A 20,325-nucleotide genomic window follows, 5' to 3' on the forward strand; every position below is an offset into this window, starting at 1 on the left:
ATGCTGCAAGAACAAGTTAGACGCCCTCTAATTGTTGTTGCAAATTTTTACGTGGCTGCTATAGGTTTCTAGCAAGAACGTTTCTTACCTACGCCAAAACCACAACGTGATATGCCAATTTCTATTTACCCTTCATAAGGACCCTTTTCATCGAATCCGATCCAACTAAAGTGGGAGAGACAGACACCCGCTAGCCACCTTATGCAACTAGTGCATGTCAGTCGGTGGAACCTGTCTCACGTAAGCGTACGTGTAAGGTCGGTCCGGGCCGCTTCATCCCACGATGCCGCTGAATCAAGATAAGACTAGTAACGGCAAGTAAATTGACAAAATCGACGCCCACAACGACTTGTGTTCTACTCGTGCATAGTAACTATGCATAGACCTAGCTCTGATACCACTGTTGGGATCGTTGCAGAAATTAAAATTTTCTACGCATCACCAAGATCAATCTACGGAGTCATCTAGCAACGAGAGAGAGGGGAGTGCATCCACATACCCTTGTAGATCGCGAGCGGAAGCGTTCAAGAGAACGGGGTTGATGGAGTCGTACTCGTCGTGATCCAAATCACCAATGATCCTAGCGCCGAACGGACGGCACCTCTGCGTTCAACACACGTACGGAGCGGAGACGTCTCCTCCTTCTTGATCCAGCAAGGGGGAAGGAGAAGTTGATGGAGACCCAGCAGCACGACGGCGTGGTGGTGGAAGTAGCGGGATTCCAGCAGGGCTTCGCCAAGCGCTACTGGATGAGGAAGAGGTGTCACGGGAGGGAGAGGGAGGCGCCAGGGCTTAGGGTGTGGCTGCCCTCCCTTCCCTCCACTATATATAGGGGCTAGGGGGGCGCATGCCCCCCTTTGAGATCCCATCTGGGGGGGCGGCCCCCGGGGGCAACGGCCCCCTTAGGATTTCCAACCAGGGGGCGCATGCCCCCCGGGGGGCAACGGCACCCTAGGGTTTCCAACCCTAGGCGCCTTGGGCCCTTGGGTGGGGCGCACCAGCCCACCAGGGGCTGGTTCCCATGCCACTTCAGCCCATGGGGCCCTCCGGGATAGGTGGCCCCACCCGGTGGATCCCCGGGACCCTTCCGGTGGTCCCGGTACAATACCGGTGACCCCCGAAACTCTCCCGGTGGCCGAAACTGGACTTTCTATATATAAATCTTTACCTCCGGACCATTCCAGAACTCCTCGTGACGTCCGGGATCTCATCCGGGACTCCGAACAACTTTTGGTTAACCGCATACTAATATCTCTACAACTCTAGCGTCACCGAACCTTAAGTGTGTAGACCCTACGGGTTCGGGAGACACGTAGACATGACCGAGACAACTCTCCTGTCAATAACCAATAGCGGGATCTGGATACCCATGTTGGCTCCCACATGCTCCACGATAATCTCATCGGGTGAACCACGATGTCGAGGATTCAATCAATCCCGTATACAATTCCCTTTGTCTATCGGTACGATACTTGCCCGAGATTCGATCGTCGGTATACCGATACCTTGTTCAATCTCGTTACGGCAAGTCTCTTTACTCGTTCCCGTAACACATCATCCCGTGAACAACTCCTTGATCACATTGAGCTCATTATGATGATGTCCTACCGAGTGGGCCCAGAGATACCTCTCCCTCATACGGAGTGACAAATCCCAGTCTCGATTCGTGCCAACCCAACAGATACTTTCGGGGATACCCGTAGTGTACTTTTATAGCCACCCAGTTACGTTGTGACGTTTGGTACACCCAAAGTACCCTTACGGTATCCGGGAGTTGAACAATCTCATGGTCTAAGGAAAGGATACTTGACATTAGAAAAGCTTTAGCAGACGAACTACACGATCTTGTGCTATGCTTAGGATTGGGTCTTGTCCATCATATCATTATCCTAATGATGTGATCCCGTTATCAATGACATCCTATGTCCATGGTTAGGAAACCGTAACCATCTATTGATCAACGAGCTAGTCAATTAGAGGCTCACTAGGGACATGTTCTGGTCTATGTATTCACACATGTATTACGATTTCCGGATAACACAATTATAGCATGAACAATAGACAATTATCATGAACAGGGAAATATAATAATAACCATTTTATTATTGCCTCTAGGGCATATTTCTAACAGGCGGCCGGGAGGACGTCCAGGAGATGGGGGCGGTCGAGGGCGGCAGCCGGCGGCGACATGGATGGCCGGCAAGCTGGCTGACATCTGGGGATCACGGCCGGGGACTGCTCGGGATGAACATGCGCCATGTTTTCTTTTTAACTAGCGAAAGCAGTTGGGGGAAGAAGGCATCGTTTAGCTATTAGCGAGCGAATCGTACGTATGCAGTGCGACCGGCTGAAATTTCTGCTGGTGCACCGGCGCCTATCACTCGCCATTTTGATTAGATACTTAAGAATTCCGATTCATTATTAACACCTCAACTTGATTAACACCTCACTAACGCGGAACAGAAATATGTTGAAGATAAAAAAAAAAGCTTGAGTAGCTGGAAAGGGCAATCTGCTCCTGTCTTGATTATAAACTTGGTTCTCTATATAATCTCTACTCTCATTTTAACAACTTCCAAGAGAGTGCTGAACTGATTTGCATGTAAACAACACATCTGATCCCTAGGTGAACTTCCTGGTAATGGAAGAGGAAATATATATTAGCATGAGGAGGGACTGGAGACTGAAGTGGATTGAACCGGATGACAGGGGGAGGCACGAGTATGTACGTAGACGTATAGTGTACCCCCCTATGAGTTTTGGTTACCAGGTACTAGTACCATTAGCTTGTACGTATACATGCATATAGTGCAGACCTTTTGTACTTACATGTCTGTTCAATTTCAATGGCCTAACACGACAACTTTCCAGCCCAACTGCCCGACGTGAGAAAATTGCTTATTGCCTTTGATCGCTAGATGTAACATCAGAAAAAGGGATTGCGTGCAGCCGTGAGATCTGGCAGTCAGTTTCCCTATTCTTCCAGTAATTTCGTTCGTGGCTATCGTGGCCTTCTAGGCTTGGTTGCTCCGTACCCTCGCCGTCGCCTCTCGGCTCTTGGTGCTTCCGCGGTTAGTGTGATTTAAGATTATGTTTTACTCGTTTAATGTTTCAGTGACTGCAGTATGAAGAAGAAAATACAACAACAAAAAATCGTTTCTCAAACCCATTACTTCTAGGTTAAATATTAGTAAAAATGCAAATCCACCGCAAACGGTAGATGGTAATTGCACAAATCCAGTTTATATGCAACTGATAGAAATGTAATCTTTACTACTCTTGATATGAATGTGTGGCGGCAACTGATAGAAATGTAGGATGCAGCGATTCTAGTACATGCATGCAGGATGCAGCGATTCTAGTACTTATCAAAATTGTATACCCCATCTTTTGGTTTTCGTTTTGTTTGAATCTGTGACCACGTTCCACCACTTTGGGTTTCTCAACATATACCCCTCTCTATCAAAGCGCACAAAACTTTATTATACATACGCCCCACTCAAACAAACCTAAAACAAGCCTTCCTCAACCAGGTCAAATAAACCCCCTGGCTAATCAACATGTAACACGAGACTTCAAACTAATATGATTCGCTAAGTTTTTTCTCAGCCTTTTCTCTCTCTAAGAAAACTAAGTTTTTCTCAGCCTTTTCCTGCTCCTGATATTCTGCAAATGGAAAATGAGCGGCCACTTCATGTAGTAAAGGCGTTGTAAAACACCAGCCACATGAATTCTTTCAACGTTGAACACCAACATTGACAGGATCGTGTCCAGCTTTATTTGCTACTATGAGTTGTATAAATAATTGATTGTTTGTATCAAGAACTATAGTGGGTGGGAAAGCCGCTACACAAGTTCGCAGATGAAAACGGAAAGGAGGTGCATACATATAGAGAAACGGAGGCAATGGTCCTTATGTCACTTGGTTTATGGTGTGAGGTATGATGGACTTTGCCGATTTGAGGAATGTTTGAGCAAGAATGGCGCTCTGTTAATATCATATCCCGCGCACAGGTTACGCATGCCTTGGTCTCTACTTGTTGCTGCTGATTATTTTTCTAAATTATGGAAGATTAAGGAGCTGCAAGGTGCAGCTGCATAATTGGTGGGAAATCAAAGGATCTCCCTCTTGGGACCATGATGTATGTAAATGTATTGTTCCTTCTTCGTGCATAATTAGCATACTATATGTCACCACTGATCTAAGATTTGTTTCTAATAGGAGGAAACAAACACATGATTGTCGAGCATTGATGAGATAGGGTAGAAAGAGAGATAAAGCGAAAAAAATGCATTAGAACTTCGCAACGGAAAAATAAAAATGAGGTTTGAGATTATGCTGAGATTACTATTGAACGGCTAGCTTGGTAAGCTATCAACAAATTATTTTTTGTCTAAGTGACGATCCTATTGAATGGATAACATAAGAATGAATCCTATGACCAAAGGGTTCCCAGGAAAAGTTTCAAATCCTTCAAATGAATCCAAAGAGGCCCAACGAAGGCAAAGAAAAAAACAGAAAAAAATAACTGCTTTGTCTAAGTGACACTCACACCGTGCGTTGTTTTGCCTAAGTGACGATCACTCGTGAGTTTCAGTTGTTTCCTTTGTCCTCCTACTCCTCGCCGTGGCGGCCGGTGCTAGGGCTTGCGGATCGTCGTCGCCGCCGACCAGGAGAACACGCGGCAGGGCGATTTGGGTCTCGGGACACCCGAATCGGAGGTAGGCCGAGCCCCTCCCCTCTCTTCTATCCTCCGCTCCGACTCCAGCGCCGTAGTCCGGCGCGGCCAGAGCACTAGCAGATTCTTCTCTAACTATTTGCTTCGAGCAATCGAATGTTCATTTCTTTCCGAGATAATATGATCCAATCCACACAGTTCTGAGACCGGATTTGGTTTTGATTTCTGGTTTCTCAACAGATTGGCAGCTGAACTTCCCAAAATCAAAAGAAATTGAGGGAGCGGACTGGTTCGATTGGTGCCCCGATGGCGAAGATCTGCAGCGGCGGTGCTTCCTCCGGGAGGAGGGTGGGGAAGAGGATGAAGAAGAGGAAGGCTGCGCAGCTTCACGATCTGCCAGATGTGAGTGGGCGCAGGCAGCAGTGCACACTTTCACTGTTCATTCCTGGTTTCAGATTTTACTTTTAGCAGCCCACTCATTCAGCATAAGTAAATTGGTTCCGCAAACTGAATCGTACTTACTCATTAGTACTTATTACTCGTCTGCACGCAGGATATTCTTGTCGACGTGCTGTCGCATTTGGGGTTCGCGGACGCCGCACGCACGAGCGTACTGTCGAGCAGGTGGAGGCGGCTCTGGCGACTGTGCAACAGAAGGAACCTGGTCTTCACCAGGGAGACAATGTTCCGGCCCAGAAGCCCGGCGCAAGGCGAAGAAGACTTCGTCAGAAACGTCGACAGTGTGCTACGCGCCTACGCCAGCTCAGTCCCACCGACCCCAGGGACAAGTTCGTGCTCGAGTTCAGGTTCATTCAATCCAACGTGGAGTGCTATGTCGACCAATGGGTCGCCTTCTGCGCGGCGTCCACGGCGAAGGACATTGTGTTCGATTTTAATCCGGGGTCATGGGGCACCTACTGGCTCAGCTTCCCACTGAAGCATTTCAGAAATGGCTCTCCTGCCATCAGGTCTCTACACCTCATGTCTGTCGACCTGTACCCGCCGGCGGTGCCGCCTGATTTCTGCGGCTTCACAAACCTAAGGGAGCTCAAGCTCGACTCCGTGCTAGGAGATATCCATTGCCTGCTGCTGCCGGCCTTCTCTGTCCTCGAGTGGCTAAGCGTCACACGCTGCACCCTCCACAGCTTCAGTACATCCCAGCCGCTGGGTCGGCTGCGTTACATGTGTGTCCAGTACTGTCACATGCACGAGCTTGAGGTGCAAGCTCCGAAACTTGCCAAGTTCGAGTTTGCCAGCTTTGAGGTCCATCCGGTATTTGTGTTGATGAGTGCGTAGACATACAAGAGGTGACTGTCACGGTGCTAACAGAGGAGGATGTTTTCGACTACGTCTTTGCAAAGCTTCCTGCTGGCAGTATGTCGTATGCACGGAAGCTCTCGATGCAAATTGCTCTTGATACCCAGGTGTGTTTGTTCAGTGCTGATTGAAGTTGATACCCTTGTTGTTGTGTTCTACTTCACTGTTGTTGTGTTCTACTTCACTGTTGTTTGGCTTCTAAACGTTTTCTTTTTTTTCTTTTTTTCTTTTTTTTGAGGATAACCTGAGTAGAAATCACTCAGAGTTATAATTACATTCAGAGAGCCACAGCTCTCGCACCTCATCAGGAATATCATCGATCTTGTCTTGATTGCCTTTGGTCTTTGCCAGCGCCGCAAGACCATGGGCCAGACCGTTGCCTCCACGTCTAACAGCAACAAATAGTTTAATATCATGAATCAGCGGGTACCACTCCGAGGCCACCGTCTTACTGGAGGTCAGGTCCCCGACGACAACAGCGCAGTCCAGTTCCACTACGATCTCTCCACGGTACAGTTTTGACAGGGCCGACATCCCGATAGACACTGCCATGGCTTCAGCTTCCTCGACAGACTTGCAGGTGTCAATTTGACGGCTGACCGAGACCAGAACCCTGCCCTTCCAGTCTCTAGCCACTGCGCCCACCGTGCTTCTCCCCGAATCCTTCTAGAAAGAGGCGTCTGTGTTCAACTTAATCACACCCCTGGGAGGAGCAGTCCACCGATTAGCCGGGCCTGGTGCAGCAAGCAACGGCTGTTCAGCGAACAACGACAGCTTTTCCTTCCCGTTTTCCATGTGATTTGAATCATGCATATGTTTGATCTCTTCCATGTATCTACATAGGAAATTCACCGATCCAGTTATTGTTTCTTTGCCATTCCCGTGGATACAGTTCTCTCTCAAAAACCAAGCTCTCCAAAGCAACAGTAGCACTTTTGTTCGCTCTTCAGCTGTGCATTTATATAACAGGCATTGGAGCCAGTCCTCTCCATTGAACTGGAAGCTTTTTTCAGCAGGCAAATTCCACCATTTCCTCATGGCATGACGAAGGGCAGTACTTTTAGTGCACCTGACGACGGCATGGAACTCATCTTCCTCCTCACAACCACAGATGGTGCAGATCCCATCATGTGTTATAGTTCTCTTATGCTTGTTAGCTTTTGTAGCCAGCGTACTGGTCGCTACCCTCCATGCAAATACTCTGACCTTATTTGGCACCTCCGATTTTCAAATCAGGTCCCATATGCTTCGGTCCCCAGCCTCGCTGGTGGAACTAGACACTTGCGCCTCGCTCGTCTCTTTGAGCTTTGCAGCTAGCTTATATGCACTTTTAACCGTAAAGATACCGGTCTTCTCGAAATGCCAGGCTGCAAGGTCTTCCACCTCGCCGACCGGGAGTCTGATCCTTTTGATTTCCGCAGCATCAAATGGATAGAAGATTTGGTCAATGAGGTCTACATTCCATTCATTCGTCTCTGGTAAAATAAGTTGATTTACCCATCTCAAACGTGACCTCCTAATAAAGCTTGCCGTTCGGAGCCCTTCATTCCTGGGTATCCATTGATCACGCTGAATTTGAATTCTCCTTCCATTCCCCACACGCCAGATTATACCCTTCTTAAGCAGCTCGAGGCCACTCTCAATGCCTCTCCACACCGGGGACGCATCCGAGGCGAAAACCGTGTCAAGGATGTCTCCTCTTGGATAGTATTTTGATTTCAAAACTCTAGCACACAGGCTGTCTGGCATCTGCAGTAGCCTCCATGCTTGTCTAGCCAGCAAAGCTAGATTAAAAAGATGCATATCCCGAAATCCAATACCACCCGCTCGCTTTGGTTTTGTCATTTTTTCCCACGACATCCAATGAACCTTCCGATGTCCTTCCTCGTCTCCCCACCAAAAGTCACGGATCATGCGCTCATATTTCTCACAAAAACCTTTAGATAACAAGAAGACGCCCATAGTGTAAGTCGCGAGGGCTTGGACTACAGATTTAACATGTACTTCTTTAGCGGCAAAGGACATGTAGCGTTCAGACCAGTCATTGCATTTCTTCCCTAGTCTGACCATGATTGGCTGGAAATCACCATCCTTCATTCTACCTTCAGGGGTAGGCAATCCAAGATATTTGTTCTCAAACGATACCGATTCCACCCCAAGAATTTCCTTAATTTCCTCCCTGACTTGTTGTGGGCAAATTTCGCTGAACATAAGAGAACACTTGCTAGCACTCAATAGTTGCCCTGTACATCTTTGGAAGGTTTCCAGGACATTTCGTACTACTTTGGCCTGTTCCACCGTTGCTTTGAAAAAGAGCATACTATCATCTCCGAAAAGAAGATTTGAGATGCCTGGGCTATTCCTGGCTACCTTTATTGGAGTGATCCTCCCTCCCATTGTCTCCTTGTTCAGAAGGGCAACCAATCCGTCCGCCACAAAAAGGAAAAGATACGGGCTTAAAGGGTCACCTTGACGCAGCCCACGTGACGGGCTAAAATATTCCATATTCTTCCCATTGCATCTCACAGAGAATCTTACAGAAGTGACACACTTCATCACCCAATTCGTCCATCTTCTGTTAAAACCCACCTTAAGAAGAACCTCCTCGAGGAATCGCCAGTCGACTCGATCATAGGCCTTTGCGAGGTCTAGTTTGTATGCGCAGTGGTTGTCCCGCCCATTTTTGCAGTGTTGAATCTTATGAAAACACTCGAAGGCGATAATGGCATTGTCAGTGATCAGCCTTCCTGGGACAAATGCGCTTTGGGTCTCGGATATGATGTCATCCAACAAAGGTCTCATACGATTCACCAAGCACTTTGAAATCACCTTATATATTACGTTGCAGAGGCTGATAGGGCGATAATCTCTCAGGGATTGGGGGTCTTTCCCCTTAGGAATGAGCACTATGATTGTGTCGTTGATACCCTCAGGTAGCTCACCGGTTGCAAAAAAATGCAGCACTCCCTTCACCACATCCTCTTTCATTACCGCCCAATTCCGTTGGAAGAAGCGCGCCGGAAAGCCATCCGGGCCCGGGGCCTTAAGAGGCCCAATCTGAAAAAGGGCATCGCTAACCTCCTGTACAGCGAAGTCTCTGGTTAGAGCTTGGTTCATCTCATCATTTATCTTAGTATCAATTAGATCAATGATCTCTCCTGGCAGAACCTCTTCCTCCTTTGTGTAAAGTTTCCTAAAGAAGTCTGTGGCTAGCTGGTTGATCCCCTCCTGGTCCTCCACCCATTCTCCTTGCTCATCCCGTAGCCGGTCAATGGTATTCTTTTTCCTTCTCCAAGTTGCTCTCCAGTGAAAGAACCGTGTATTTTTGTCCCCTTCTTTAAGCCATGTGGCGCGCGAGCGTTGACGCCACATCATTTCTTCTCTCAAGAGTAGCTCGTCCAAATCCTTTGAAAGTTCTGCTATTTTTGCCTGCTGAACAGCTGAAGACGGTGAACGCCATAGCTGACCGAGTTTTTTCCTGATCACTCCCGTTTTTTGAAGTACAGACCCGAAATCCTTCCTTGCCCAGTTCCCAAGATCATTCTGCATAGTCTGCAACTTCCTGTTTATATCGGCCAAACTGTTTGCTGCTCCGTTTTGCTTCCAGGACTCATTCACTGAATCTGAAAGTGTGTTAACTCTCTCCCACATGTACTCGTACTTAAATGAGTTCTGATTCACACTTCCGATCGGTCTCCATTCTTTTCTTGGGCCGACACATAGCAGCACCGGTAGGTGATCGGATCTAGTTGTGCAGATATGTTCGATCGTAGCTTCCTTGAATTCATTGCTCCAGCACGACGAGGCCACAGCCCTGTCCAAACGCGCCCTAACGTTTTTATGTCCTTCTTGTTTGTTGTCATAGGTCCACTTGGGGCCTCTAAAACCCAGATCATACAGCTTGCACTCCGACAAAACATTTCTGAAGTTCTCCATCTGTTTTTCAGAGCGCCTCGACACAGAGAAATGTTCCGACTGCCACATTACCTCATTAAAATCACCTACCATCATCCACGGTAGGTTTGAGTTATCCTTTAACCTTCTAAGCAGGTTCCACATGTGGTGTCTCTCATGGGTTTTAGGCTCTCCATAAACAAAAGTGCCACGCCATAAAAGGCCATGTGGGTTTAAGCGGATCAGAACATCGATATACCTCGGTCCAACGGCCAACTTCTTTATTTCAACATTTTCATCATAGAACAACGCAATGCCGGCTCCTTTTCCTTTGCCGGCCTGCGTGATACAGTGCTTGAGGCCAAGCCTCCACCTCAATTTATTCACTACTTCATTTCGCTGCCGTGTCTCTGAGATGAACACTACCTTGGGCTTGTACGTGTGCACCAGGCACACTAACTCCTGAACTGTCCGGGGCTGCCCTAGTCCCCGGCATTTCCAGCTGAGGATGCTCATCCCTCCTGACGGGCGCACGCCTTGGCACCCGTCAGTTCACCGGCAGCCCCGGGGCCGGTTGCTTCCGATTCCTCCTTCTTGCCTCCTTTCTCATTTTCTGTTACATTCTCCTCTCCCCTCAGTTTCTTGTTTTTCTCTTTCTCTATCTTACTGTTTACATCATTTTCCTCTACAGCCCGAGCAGTTTCTGCAGCTGAGCGTTTCCCTAGCACCGAGTTTGCCTCTGTCTGAACTTTGGCATCTCCCACCTCAACCTGGGTGGGGAGGACAGCAGTTTCTTGCAACTGGATGTATTGGGGAGCCGGGCCAAAACCAGGAGGGAAAGAGGCCTCTGGGTGAGCACCCCCCTGGTTCCCGACTGGGGCATGGGAGCCACCCTCGCCTTCTTCCTGAGCATGCCTTGGTGCGCCACCAGTGGCCACCAGCTCGAGAGGGGTGGTGTTGGTGTCGACCCCCGCCCTAGCCGTGGACAGTATTGCAGTAGATGAGGGAGATGCAGCGGCCACCTGCAGCTTCTCCTCTAGGCAGCCATCATCCACTCGCAACGCGCTCACTGCCGCAATGGCAGCTTGCACATACGGATCAGCAAGTACCTCCTCTGGGATCCTGCACATCTTTACCTTGTTTCCCTCCAGCCGCGAAACCCGATCATCCTGGGCCTTGATCTTCTCCCACGCCAGTTTCGCCGGTGCCGTCCATGCCTCCGCATACAGTTCTGACCCAAAGTGTAGAAAACGCCGTGCACTTCCGGCATCTGGCGCGATGTATCCGCCCTTGTTCTTGCTCCTCTTGTAAGGCGATGCCCTCATGGCACCGGTGTACCTGAGCTTCTGGTCATCCACGGGCAGTCGGCAGTCCCGCTCACCATGACCAATGTGGCCACAGTACATGCAGAAACGTGGAGCCCTCTCGTACTTGACTTCGAGCTCCATCAGATCATCCTCCCCTAGTTCTATAGTCTCAATCTCACGCAGGAGATGATTGTGTACATTATGTTCTACTCGAACTCTTACAAATTCTGAAAAAATTCTCCCATTCTTATCAGCATCTACTCTGAGCACTTTTCCTAACATACGACCTAGCTTCCATCCTACCTCCTCTGAGAGCATAAGTGGTGGGACATCATATATGCGAGCCCAGATGGGCATGACATTCACAGGTACATCAGTCGGCTTGCCCTCACCATCATAGGGGACGATGAGGAAGGCGTCCTTGCGATGTGTCCACGGGCCATTCTCGAGGACGAAACGACGGTCACCCTCTCGCTCGAATTCGAGCATGAAGCGGTTGTTGCGCAGGGGGGTGTAGTCGAGGCGACCACGAAGCCCCCACTTGCTCTTGAGCTCCCCGAAGAGGCCCTCGATGCTGAAGGGGAGCACCGAGAAGAAATAGCCCACAGCCAACCAGTGCGTTTCATTCCACCTTTATTCCCATTGTTGTATCAGGTGCTTCAATTTGCAGGATGCCCCAGCAGCTTCATCAATCTGAACCATCTTATATTGACCATGCATGTCCGTGTACGTTATGACTCTACAAGTGGCATCCTTCGTTTGGCTTCCCTTTTGGAGTTGGCCCCTGTTTTGGAACAACTGGAACTGCATGTAGGTTTCTCTCATTTCTCTCTTTCGCATTTACTTGGCCTTTTCTACTGTCATATGCATTTCTCCAACAAGTTAGAAATAGAGATCATATTAGAATTCATTTTAATTTAATTCAATCCCTGTGTTCAGTTACATGGAGTTTTAGCCATATACACTAGAATTAGGAAAGCTGCTTCCCTCATAATGATTCCTTTAACTGGTGAGTTAGAGTAAGGTAACCCATTCAATTAGTTAAGGGCATGACAGGAAAAGTCATGAATTTTTTCTTGAATTTGTAAATGCCTTGTATTCTCAAACAGTTAAGAAAGTCTAAAATAGTGCCATCTACTCTTAATGGAAGACTCTTTACCTGGACATAATTATTTGAATTATAATATGGCAATTATCTCAACAACAATGAATTAGTGTTTGTCTGTACTAACCTGGCTATCTAACCATGCTTCTTGGTTACGGACTGAAAACCATAAATACACCCTTGAGAACATGGCAATGGGCCAAGCTCCTTCCAAGCCGACACTGTGCATTTGTCTTGCACAGGTGCACCGTGTCTATGACTACATAGCCACATCGAGTGGAGTTTATTGTTTGACATTTTTTGGCATGGTGGTTATGTTTGTTTTAGTCTTTATTGTATTTACAAGTTGGTCTGCTGCTTTTTGTAGTAAAGATAAAGATGACAAATTTACTTCTATTTTAGTTACCCTAGTTCAAGTTAGTTGCCTTGGTGAAGAAATAGAAATGAATGAGTTGGTATATTTTACAATGCAGATGGAATGTCAGTACAGTGAGGGGGTGGAGAACATGTGGCTGAAGGAGTGGCCCCTGCCCATTCAGCCACACGATCATCTGAAGACGGTCCACATGAGCGGAGTCTACGGCAACATCGACCTACTCAATCTGGCCCTGCACTTTGCTCGATGCGCCATTGTGCTGGAGCTCATGGTGATCGGCCCGATGGTGAAGAAGAACTACGTGATGACTCGTGGCTCGCTGAAGGAGGGCCGGCGAATGGCCAGGGAGCACCTTAGGGGAAAGGGGTTTGACGACATCCTCACCATCTTGTGAAGCTCCAAAATGGCTGCTTGCAAGCTTCAAGTAAATATTACACAGGTTGAAAGAAAGAACTGCATTGCTCAGAATCACTAGTAGACTGGCCAACATTGCCAAGTGCCAACAGAAAAAAAAAGTTGTAGGGATGCACGCAGACCTTGAAGCCAACCCCTCTCTACTCCAACCTTAATTTTATTTGTAGCACCTTTCTGAAGAGGTGGGAATTGATAACTTTGTGTAGTGTACAGTACAGATAGAATGATCAAACATATAAAACATTAAAAAGCTATTGAAGTAACAAATATTGTGCTATGGACGGAAGTGATTTTGTCATCTTTTATTCTTTGCTTTGTTTATATTTAGAAAATATTAAGATCACCAAAATCACCAAACAAAAAATTGAAACATAACATGTTTTCCACAAAAAACTATAGTTCCGCTAACATTTGTGCATTGTTTCATGATAGATGTTTGAGTTGTAAAAACAGTACACTTTAAGATTTAACATTACCAACACAGTTACATATTTTCAATGTTTCTCATATTACACTAGAACATTGAGGGCTTTATCATACAACGCTACCGAGACGGGCTAGAAAAGCAGGAGGGCAGTTTTGGCTCCCAGGTGCATTTCTCCTGAGTGAACAGTAAATTAAAAACAAATAGTAAATAAATTTAATTTATCATTTATTTTTGTATGTGTAGATGTTGTTCATGTTAGTGTCACAAGCATGTTTGACAAATTTCATGCAAAACCGAGTAGCAGTGTTTCGTCGGCGAAAAAACAAAGTTGGGTGTAACATTTGGCCTTTAACTCTTTTTTTACATATGCCAAAATGCTTAACCTTTTCACCTAAAAATTTGTAGGTAGCATTTGGATGTGAAAATAAACACTTTTATTTTTATTTTATGACATTTGAAAAAAAGCATTTTTCACCTACAGGAGCACAGCCAAATTGGATTTTCGCAGAAAAAACCGCTAGGGAAAAGGCCAATCTGAAGGAATTAAGGGTTGCGTGAAGGGCGGCCAACCAGCTATGCCACTTGGCGCAATCTGGTTGGCCGCGGTGAAAAAGCTTTTGGATATTACTTTTAGATAGAGGTGAGGATTTTTTAATGTTTTTTTTCCTTTTTAGATGGAGGTGATGACCTGACACATTTTTTTAATGGAGGGCTACGCAAAGTGGCGCTCACTAGTAGGCTGCTTTGATTTTTTTTTTTTACTTCTTTTTCTAGATGGAGGTGAGTATTTTTTTAATATTTTTCTAAATGAAGGCGAGGACTCCATCTTTTTTTTAAATGAAAACATGCGCACAACTTTCTCTTAAGCGGCGTCACTGGATGACGCCTCAACCACTAGTCTGAAGGAAGGGTGACGTGGGCAGAGTTTTGCCCTTGGGGCCACATGGTCCCAGTTGAACTGTAAAACAAGAAAAAAAACTATTCTTTTTTACAGCTCGGGTGTTCATGTCCGTCGCTGGTTGCATTCAAGACATTATGTGCTCCGTCCATCCTCACACTCAGACAGACATGCTCGTGCGTAATCTCCCCTCACCCCCCCCCCCCCCCCCCCCCCCCCCCAGCTAATACTTTTTTTTCCTCTTACATTGCCTGGGATTTCACCTACGGATCGGATGTGTTGTTCACCGGCAAATCGATTCAGATCTGCAGTTGAAGGACGTACTATGTCGCCAGTGATACAAGTTGTTATCACTCCCTGCGTGAGCCTCAGGGCCTGACCCAACAAATACAGTCCTCACACAGTTCAGACAAAGGTGAGTGGGCATCCTCATCTTCTCTCGTTAGTTTACCCTTACGATCTGCAAGGAATAGGGTCAATGCAAGCATCTAGAGAATTTACAACATAATCTCTAGCCTATTATAAAACAATCTTTCAAAAGCTTTGACAAAATTAAAAAAGCAGTCTGCGTGCAGTCATATACATGCACATTTGGATTGGCACAGTTTTACTACCGTGATTGCGGTGCTGGATTGACCCGGCCAGTACAAGTCATATACCTACAAAATTAAAAAAGCACTCCGCGCTCTGCCACGCCGCCAAGGCAGCCTCCTCTGGCATCTACTGTGGCGGCGGCATTGCGGCGCGGCGTGAGCACTCCTCTTCCTCTTCACGGTGCGCCCAGAGCATCTGCCGCTCGCCGTCAGCCTGCTCTTCCGCTACCCAGTGCGCCTTCCAGCGCTCCAGGTGGGCCGCCTCCTCCGGCATCGTGACATAGTGAATGGAAGGTGCAGTCACCCACTCGCAGAGCTCGCTGGTCCACGAGTAGGACAGCTCGGGCCAAGCGGGTGGTGGTGGCTACCGATTACGCGTGGGCGTGGGCTCGGCCTTGGGCTCGATGACAGGCGGCGGCGGCTGCACGTAGAGAGGAGCGTGGACGGAGCCCCCCCCCCCCCCCCCCCCCCCGGCAAGGCGACGGCCTGCTCTAGGCCGTCGCACTATGCGTCCTCCATCAGCAGACTCTCCTCGAGCGCGCGCTGCAGGGCCGCCTCGAACGCAGCTTGGTACGCGGCCTCCGCCTCCTTCTCCTCCGGCATGACCTCTAGGGCGGCATGGTCGATGCGAATGCCGTGGCAGCGCTTCTCCTCGTGCTCTAACGCAAACTAGTGCTCCCAGCCGGGGGAGTCTGGCGCCTAGGCACGCACCGCGCGCTGCTCCGGCGTAAGAAGCTTGCGGCACCGGCGCTGAACTTTTCCTTGCCCTTCCCGCTGAAGAAACGCTAGGGTTTCTGGTTGCCGGCGAGGGAGCAAGCGTGGCCAGATGTGGACGTGGGATGGAAGTAGATGAGCCCCCCCCCCCCCCCCCCTCCCCTCCCCGCGTGCTTGCATTAAAAAGGTCGGCCACGCGGTTCTTCCACCCACTGCGAGGGCGGGCTCGAGGTAGGTGGCCACGTTTAATATGACCGCATGGGGTAGTTGGGCGGCCGATAGATGGGGCTGTGGCGGACATCGAGAGGACGCACGTCGTGTCGATTTCGTGTCCGCGTAGACACAAACCAGTCGTAAATTTGGGTCTAAGATGCGTCCCGACGGATATCGAGCGAACGCGGTTTGGTTTGGATCCACATCTATCCAAACGGACACACTGCATTGGAGTTGCCGTCAGTTTCCCTCGGTTCTGTTGTAATCTGCACTGTACCGACGTGGTTTACTTAATGCAATTTCTGGGGCACGCACTACCGGTCAATCACGGACACGTATCCCTGACAGTGAAACGTGATGAAGCAAGCAAGCTGGTGGCCCCTCCTCTGCGCCCCAACTACTACCACCACCTCCCAGTGCAGGGTAAGTAAATGTGACGCAGAGATTAGAGCATGTATCTAATATATCGCACTTCGTGCTAATTGTGTGGAGCACTCATACATAAATTTTCTCAAAGCATGTATCTAATATATCGCACTTCGTGCTAATTGTGTTTGTGTGGTGCACTCATACATAAATGTTCTCATAGATCTGCTTTATCTGTAGGTCATGTCTGCATCAGGTGTTGCAAGGACTGGTTCGAACACAGAAAAAAGTTATCAGTACTGAAAACAACTCAGCGAAGTCCACAAGTGAAATAGAGGAGGAAAATCAGCGGCAGTGAGTGCCGGTGGAGATACAGTTAATTATTCTAATCCTTTAGAGAAATTTGATCGCAGTATCACAAGGACACTGGTTGAGGAGTTGTTCACTGGGCGGGAAACAGAGCAGGATCATATTATCAATTTAGTTGGTAAATCAGAAAACAATCAAGAAACTAAGGTGATCTCCGTGTGGGGAATGGGGGGTCTTGGGAAGACCACTCTCGTCCGAAGCGCCTACCGAAACCAACAGCTTGGTGGCTGGAAGCGGGCTTGGGTCACTGCATTGCGCCCGTTCAACCCTACAATGCTCATCAGAAATTTAGCTTTGCAACTACGGGATCCTGCTGGAGCAACAGCAACCGGAAAAGAAAAGAAGGACATATAATTAATGGGAGTTCAAGAGCTCGTCGAAGAATTAAATCGCCTTCTAAATGAGAAGTGCCTCATTGTTCTTGATGACCTATCAACCAACAAAGAATGGGATTTGGTCAAAAGTTGCTTGAAAAATGCTGGAAGGGTCATAGTCACCACAAGGGAAAAGAATATTGCTGAGCATTGTTCAGGAAAAGACACCAACATGTATCATCTTGAAGGTCTGAAAGATGCTGCTGCACTTGATCTCTTCAAAAAGAAGGTACTTTTACTAAGTCTGATGTCTTTTATTTCCGTTTGCATGAGCCTTTTTACGGTATTCTTTTGCATGAGATTGCCGTCAGCCAATATTATTAGGAGTTTTTTTTAAGGTGTCTGATCATTCTTTTGTCTTTTGCATTGGTACATAAGGTTGAGATTGGTAGACTTACGCTCCATATATAACTTTGCATCATGGTGGACTCTTATTAAGAGTGCTTGGCTACCTGCTTATATCTCAATCAATAAGAAAATACACACATGCTTTTATCTGCATTTAAATGTATTGATAAAGAAGAGCAGGCAATAGGCTGTTAGAGTTAAGCACGATCCAATTAATTTGCAAACCGAGTTTTGTTAGTATTGTAAACCGAGTAGGATTAGCAGTGCTACACCAAGTCGGATAGCTAGCAGTCTATCATATGCATATACCCCAGCCTTGTAGCACAACCAGAAAACGAAAAGCAATAAAAAGCTCAGGAGCGACACGCCCCTGTGGCAATCGAATAAATCCATCGATTAGTTTTTCTCGTTCGTGTAAAGTTCCGTCGTCGTGAGAGCCGAAGCAGATCGACCCAGTCCATCAGGCTAGTTACGAGCCAGCTTCTACGTACGGTTCCGGCTAGACGTGTGTACGTGCACTGCTCCAGGAAGATCAATCAAGCTGTTAGCTTGTTAGCTTCGAAGCTAGCTTTGCATGTAGGCGTGAGCGTCTCTGGGTGATTTGATCTAGCAACGATCAAAAGCCAACATAGGCTGTGTACAACAGCTAGCGCTGAAAGAAAAGCACATAATAGCACATTTTCCTTTCTGAATCTGTAATAGCACGTTCAACAAACATAAACTGACCTTATTAGGCATATGACTTCTTTCAGAAGCCACAAATTGAAGCGAGATTGAAAAAGGCATATTATTTTTCCTCAAACAGTTATTCTTTAATCCAAATATTTAACAATATTAAATTATTTCTATGTAGGTGTTTAAGGACAAGGCAGGAAAGGTTAATTTGGCCCTTGGTATGGAGGAACAAGCAAAACTTATCTTAAAGAAGTGCGATGGACTTCCCCTTGCAATATCAACAGTAGGTGGATTCCTGGCCACTAAACCTAAAACTGCTGTTGAATGGAGGAAGATGCATGGCCGTATTAGTGCTGAGTTGGAGATCAACCCAGAGCTTAGGACTATAAAGAAAGTCCTTATGAGGAGCTATGATGGCTTACCCTACCACCTCAAGTCATGTTTCTTATACATGGCCATATTCCCGGAAGACTACGTAATTAAGCGCAAGTGTTTGGTGAGGCGATGGATTGCAGAGGGTTATTGCAAGGAGATGCAGGGCATGACAGCTGAAGAAGTTGGTGACACCTACTTTGATGAGCTTTTAGAGAGGAGTATGATTCTGCCGGGAGAAGGTGTAAACCATCATAGTGGAAAAGGTGATTCTTGTCAGCTTCATGATATCATTCGTGAAATATGCATCTCGAAGGCTAGGGAGGAGAACCTTGTTTTCACACTTGAGGATGGATGTTGTTTGAGCAGTACACAAGGTCCAATACGTCATCTTGTCATTAGCAGCAATTGGAAAAGAGATGAAGTTGTGTTTGGTAGTATGCTAGACTTGTCGCAAGTGTGATCGCTGACCGTGTACGGAGAGTGGAGACCATATTTCATCTCTGAGAAGATGAGGTTTATCCGAGTGCTCGATTTGGAGGACACATTACGGTTTAGAGAGCGCCATCTTGATAAAGTTGGGCAGCTCCATCACCTCCGATACCTCTCTATAAGAAATTGTCGTTATTATTGGCACCTTCCCAATTCTATTGGGAATTTGAGCCACCTCCAAACATTGGATATCAAAGGCACGTGTATAGTTGAACTGCCAACAACTATCATCAAGCTTCGCAAGCTACAACACCTCATAACTGGTTTTAATAGTAGATTAGGGAAGGAGGATGCTATTATTGAGCTCGTTTGCAATTGGTGGAGTATGTATGACATCTCGTCCGGGTTCCAAGCTGAAGCAGGTCTGTTTAAGAGAAGCTGTAGATATTTGCAATACAAGGGAGGTGTGGCTGTCAAATTATATAGGAGACGTTCAGAACTTGGTTTGAACATGCACGACTTATTCAACCTGTCCATCTTTAAACATGGGGCTGGGAGTGATGTTAAAGCTCCAAAAGGGTCTGGAAAATTGACGTCCCTGCAAACACTGGGTGTTGTCAATGTTTCAAGCGGAAAGGAAAAGATCCTAAAGGAGCTCACTGCACTTACCCAGCTGCGTAAGCTTGGTGTGACTGGTATCAACAAGGGAAACCAGAACTCTCAACCAACTTTGTTCTTTGACAGTGCATGGCGATGATATAGATGGTTGTTTGGGTGGGGATTTGTTGCCACCAAAACAGCTCGAGAGCCTCAAGTTGGTCGGGCCCCTAGGCAAAGTGCCAGATTGGATGCACCACCTACAGAGTCTATCAAAGTTGAACTTACAGGACAGCAAATTGGATAAAGCTGTTGACATAGAAACCCTTGGGGGTCTACCAAACCTCGCAGTTTTACGACTGAGGTTCTTCGCAATTGACATAGATGATCTGAATTTCCTAGGTTCATCTTTGCTCGAGCTTTACTTCGTGTTCATGCTCAATCTTTTGAAGTTTGAAAAGGACGCAATGCCTAAGCTCGAGCTGCTACGAACTGATAAATACCTGGAGATGAAGGGGCTACAGTTTCTCAGGAACCTCAAGGAAATTCGGATGGATGGTGAATACATCGATGATATGAAGACAGAGTTGCAGAAGCAGTATCTGGATCATCTGTTAGCAATAATCTTGTCCTAGTCTAATTAGCAGTCAATTATAGATTAGATTATTAGTATCTCTAGTTAGCACTAGCTGGTAGTGGTTGGTGTACTAGTTAAGAGTCCGAATGTTTAAATACGTGTACTGCTAAGAGTACAAGCCAGAGTAGGAGTTGTGTTAGGACTTGTGCGTGTCCTAGTCAAAGTAGACTTAGGAGTTTAAGTTTGGGTCGGTTTGCTACTTGCTGGCTGGGAGCGGA

At 47.1% G+C, this 20,325-nt stretch overlaps 1 protein-coding gene across 1 annotated transcript; it reads left to right on the top strand.

Moving 5' to 3' along the window:
• Window positions 1–17,029: 17,029 nt before the first annotated feature.
• LOC109768381 (disease resistance protein Pik-2-like) lies at window positions 17,030–20,105 on the top strand. Its single transcript, XM_073505255.1, has 4 exons — window positions 17,030–17,275; window positions 18,248–18,818; window positions 19,131–19,568; window positions 19,618–20,105. Exons 1-4 carry the CDS (start codon window positions 17,030–17,032, stop codon window positions 20,103–20,105), a joined length of 1,743 nt encoding a protein of 580 aa, XP_073361356.1.
• The last annotated feature ends 220 nt before the right edge of the window (window positions 20,106–20,325 follow it).

Source organism: Aegilops tauschii, chromosome 7 (assembly GCF_002575655.3).
Source record: "Aegilops tauschii subsp. strangulata cultivar AL8/78 chromosome 7, Aet v6.0, whole genome shotgun sequence".
Classification (NCBI taxonomy): domain Eukaryota; kingdom Viridiplantae; phylum Streptophyta; class Magnoliopsida; order Poales; family Poaceae; genus Aegilops; species Aegilops tauschii.

Bases quoted from the DNA above. Each gene is read 5' to 3' on its own strand.
- LOC109768381 (XM_073505255.1), top strand. From the start codon at position 17,030: ATGGGAGTTCAAGAGCTCGTCGAAGAATTAAATCGCCTTCTAAATGAG. The intron at 17,276-18,247 runs GTACTTTTACTA...ATTTCTATGTAG, and splicing joins TTGATCTCTTCAAAAAGAAG to GTGTTTAAGGACAAGGCAGG. The intron at 18,819-19,130 runs GTCCAATACGTC...TGGATATCAAAG, and splicing joins TTGTTTGAGCAGTACACAAG to GCACGTGTATAGTTGAACTG.